The sequence below is a fragment of the Gavialis gangeticus genome, unplaced genomic scaffold (genome assembly GCF_001723915.1).
Source record: "Gavialis gangeticus isolate Ggan-Ray unplaced genomic scaffold, GavGan_comp1, whole genome shotgun sequence".
NCBI lineage: Eukaryota > Metazoa > Chordata > Crocodylia > Gavialidae > Gavialis > Gavialis gangeticus.
This window is the reverse complement of record NW_017729006.1, coordinates 18,729,864-18,733,554: the sequence shown is the minus strand read 5'-3', so window position 1 is coordinate 18,733,554 and position 3,691 is coordinate 18,729,864. Positions and strand designations below refer to the sequence as shown.

Sequence of the window (3,691 nt, the reverse complement as noted above, 5' to 3'; positions counted from 1 at the left end):
CAGAAGCTGTCACATCTTCATACCTATATCACTACATTAATGACTGGCTTATGCTTTGTTTATACAATGTGAAAATACAAGCAACTTTTGGTAATCAGTCATTTTTATACCTCTGAAGAGTAAATTTATGTATGATGAGTACATACAATTAAGTTATTTTAAATTTTGGTTGGTAACAGCTTGACAAGGGGCACATCTACATGTTCATTAATGCAGTGTAATTACGGCACATTAAATTTAATACTTGTTATTGCATTGTAATTGTAATTGGTGCTACTGCACATTAGTGCCGGTGCATGTTTTTTTTGTGACGCTAATGTGCGGTAGACTAATTTTGCTGCACATAATTGCATTAGCACAGTTTTTGCCTGCCATACTAATGCGCAAAAGAGTCTACTGCACATTTAATGTCTCGTGTATATGTGCCCAGAGTTCTTTACCAAGAAACATAGTTATGAAATTCTAAATTAGGTTGCCGTGTATCAAGTATCTGTACTCCTAAATTCATGTTTTCTGAAGTAATTAAGGAAATGATTATTGAATTACCACAACGTGTCATTGCTTAAATATGCTCAGGTTATTTTGTTTCACTTTGCGACTGGGATCTCTAACAATTCTGCACATTTAAGCTTCCTCCTTTATTTAAATTCCCTTTAGGTCTTCTTTTTTATTTACATTTCCCTGAAAGGAAGTGGGGAAGGGGGAGGACTTTTAAATTTCTTCCACACATTTTTTTCCTCCCTTTTGAAGGTGGAGGTCAAAATCAAGGTGTTGCTGTGACACGTCTTTAGGCATTATATATGGCCACATTTTTCTTGGTTTGTTGAAATTATTCAAGATTGCAAAAGATTTGTGCTGCTTTTCTTCTCAGAGGCTTATGCCTTTTTAACACTTCCAGTTTGTTTGTTTATTTACTTATATGCCACTTTTCCCAACAAAGGCTCAGTTTCATTGACCTGGAAAATGAGGGTCATAATTTTGACCTGAACTTCTGATTATACAACAAAATAATAATTTTTTTCTGTCTTGGGTCCGTTGGGCTGACCCTGGTTTTTTTTAAATTAACTAACAATGACTGTTTTACATGAGCTGAACTGGCATGGGGGACCTTCCTCTGTGTGTGTCTAAACACAGAGAAGTTGAGCAAGTCTATGGCAAAAGATGCCTTCTATCTCTGAGATTTGAGATGGGATAATTTCCTTTTAAACTATTCAAAATACTTTAACCATTTAATGTTTACAGTATTAAGGAGTGCTTAAATATTAAATTCTTAAGAGCATGACCAGTGAATCTAGAATTACTTTTTCTTGTAGTATTTTTAGTAACTCTTAATACTGCTCTCCAAATAAATACATTCACTTACTCTGTTACAGGTTCGTCTTACACATGAAATAAAACATAAGAACATAATAACGTTTCATGAATGGTATGAAACAAGCAACCATCTCTGGCTCGTAGTAGAATTATGCACAGGTAAGCGATACTAAATAAGTAAGATGCTGAATAGGAACTTCACGGTATACATTTGTAACTAAAATATTTACCTAACATATACATTTATTTAATTTTTTTCAAAGTTTTATTTAACAACATAAATGAAAGAGCAGAAATTTTACTATAAAATTTGTATGAAGGAATCATTCACAACTTTTGAACTGATTCCTAGAAAAATGCTTCCAGGCAGAATTCTTTTCTATTTCAATGAATATGTTTTAAAAGTTAATTGATGTGAATAATATGATGAGATTTAAAAAGGTTAGCAAGTGTGCAGCTGCTGGGTTTTCCAGAACAGTATAAGGTGAATTCTTATAGCTGTGACTTGAACAAGTGGAGGAAGTTTTCTGAGGACTGCCAGCTTGTTCTCTTTTTATATTCCTCCAAGATTTTATGCAATATTAAAGAAGGGAGGGAGATAAAACCTAATAAACTTGTAAATATGACCATATGGAGTATTCATAGGTCTCCTCTACAAATATCTATTTGTAGGTTAATCAGGTAATTTGTTAATTACCTGATAACTGCAATTAATTTGGACTGGCTACATGTGCAAATTAACTGTGGTGCCTTAAAAAAGTCCAACCATCTATGAAGTTATTGCTGGAAAATGTGTAATACTCTTTATAGCTGGTTTCTATTCAGCTTTAATTTGCACACGTAGCTTGTGCTCCCATGGCTGGGAGACCACAGCTTCTATGATCTCTGAGCCATGGGGATATATTTTGTGCCCCGCACCTGGGAGACCAGCTGCTGTGATCTTCCAGCCAAGGGGGTGCACTATATACCCTGCACTTGGAAGGTTAACTGCTGGGATCTCTCAGCTGCAGGAGCACCTTGTGCACCCCATGCCTGGGAGACTGCAGCTGCTGCAGTCTTCTAGCCTCATGGTGCATGGTGTGCCCCCTCACCTGGGAGCCCCTGCAGCTATGGGGGCTTCCAGCTGTGGGAACTTGCTGCTGGCCAGTGCAGGGGTTCCTATTGCTTGGCTTAATGGGATCTTATTTATGATCCTACAGTCACGACTACTGCCATGTACGTGTGGCATGACCAAAGGTATGATTTTGTGGATCATGCATTAGATCCCATCATGCCTTTACCTGCACCTGTAGAGGGCCCCATATAGTTTTGTGTACATCAAATGGGGATTTTTATGGTGGTATTAAGTGAGTTAGGCTAGGGATGTGAACGGTTAAACAATTAATAATTTAACCGGTAAGCCCAGTGACGACCAGTTATAGCTTGCTGGTTATCATTTACCATGGGATGGGGTGCAGTCCAGTAGGGAAGGTGGGGAAGGGAAGCCAGCCCAAGCAGAAACTGGAAGGCAGCAGGGCAGGCAGGAGGGAACAGTGAGTAGGAGGAGAGAGGGAAGAGGGAGAGGAGATTAGTACATATAGTTATGCTCCATGGACCCTCATGCAGCTGCTTGCAGCCTCCCCACTCCAGCTGGATGTGGCAGCTTCTGTTGCTGCAGTTACCATTGCAGCTGCTGCTGCTGGTGGCATCTGCGCATGCCCCCCAGCCAGACCTGCAGCAGCTCTAGGGCCTGTCAGGGGCAAGGTGGATGTAAGGGGGTGCATGGTGGCTCCCTGGGCCTGCAGCTCAGCCTCATGTTCTGCTTGCCTGTCATGTCTAGGCCTGGGCTCAGAGACTACTTGCCCACCTGCGTAGCTCATCATGATGCATGGTCTTGGGGAGTCAGGGCCCCAAGGAGCCACTGAGTCCCTGCCACACCTGGGCGGGGGAGGGCTGGAAATGCTCCTCTGATGCTGGGCCAGGCGGGGATGCCCCACAGGACTGGCTGGAGCACCCCCATGTGGATCAGACCAGGAGTTGCCATACTGATTAATTATTTAACCATTATAATTACAGCAGGTTAAACAGGTTTTTTTAAATCTGTATTTACATTCCTAGCTAAGGTCTCTCCTCTAGGTGAATGGACTCATCCTAACTCTAATTTAAAATGGGGGATTGAAAGAACTATAGAACTTAACCAAGGTGATTCTTTGAGCTTTCCTTATTCTTCTGTTATCTAAATAATAATCATAATAAATGATAAAGCCTTTAAAATAATTTGTTATTACTTGTATATTTTGGACTCTTTGTTAGTGCTGCTTACTTGTTTGGAGAGAGAGGACTGGGCATGTTAGAGGGGTTTCATAGTTTCATAGTTTCACAGTTTCTAGGGTCGGAA

General features: G+C 40.3%; 1 protein-coding gene across 2 annotated transcripts in view; it reads left to right on the top strand.

The window, feature by feature from the left end:
• ULK4 (unc-51 like kinase 4) overlaps positions 1–3,691 on the top strand; it is a 556,180-nt gene that overhangs the window by 23,232 nt on the left and 529,257 nt on the right. For both annotated transcript variants that reach the window (XM_019508899.1, XM_019508898.1), the window contains exon 3: positions 1,374–1,473. In XM_019508899.1, coding sequence (XP_019364444.1) covers positions 1,374–1,473 — 100 coding nt within the window. The remainder of the gene's footprint in view (positions 1–1,373; positions 1,474–3,691) is intronic.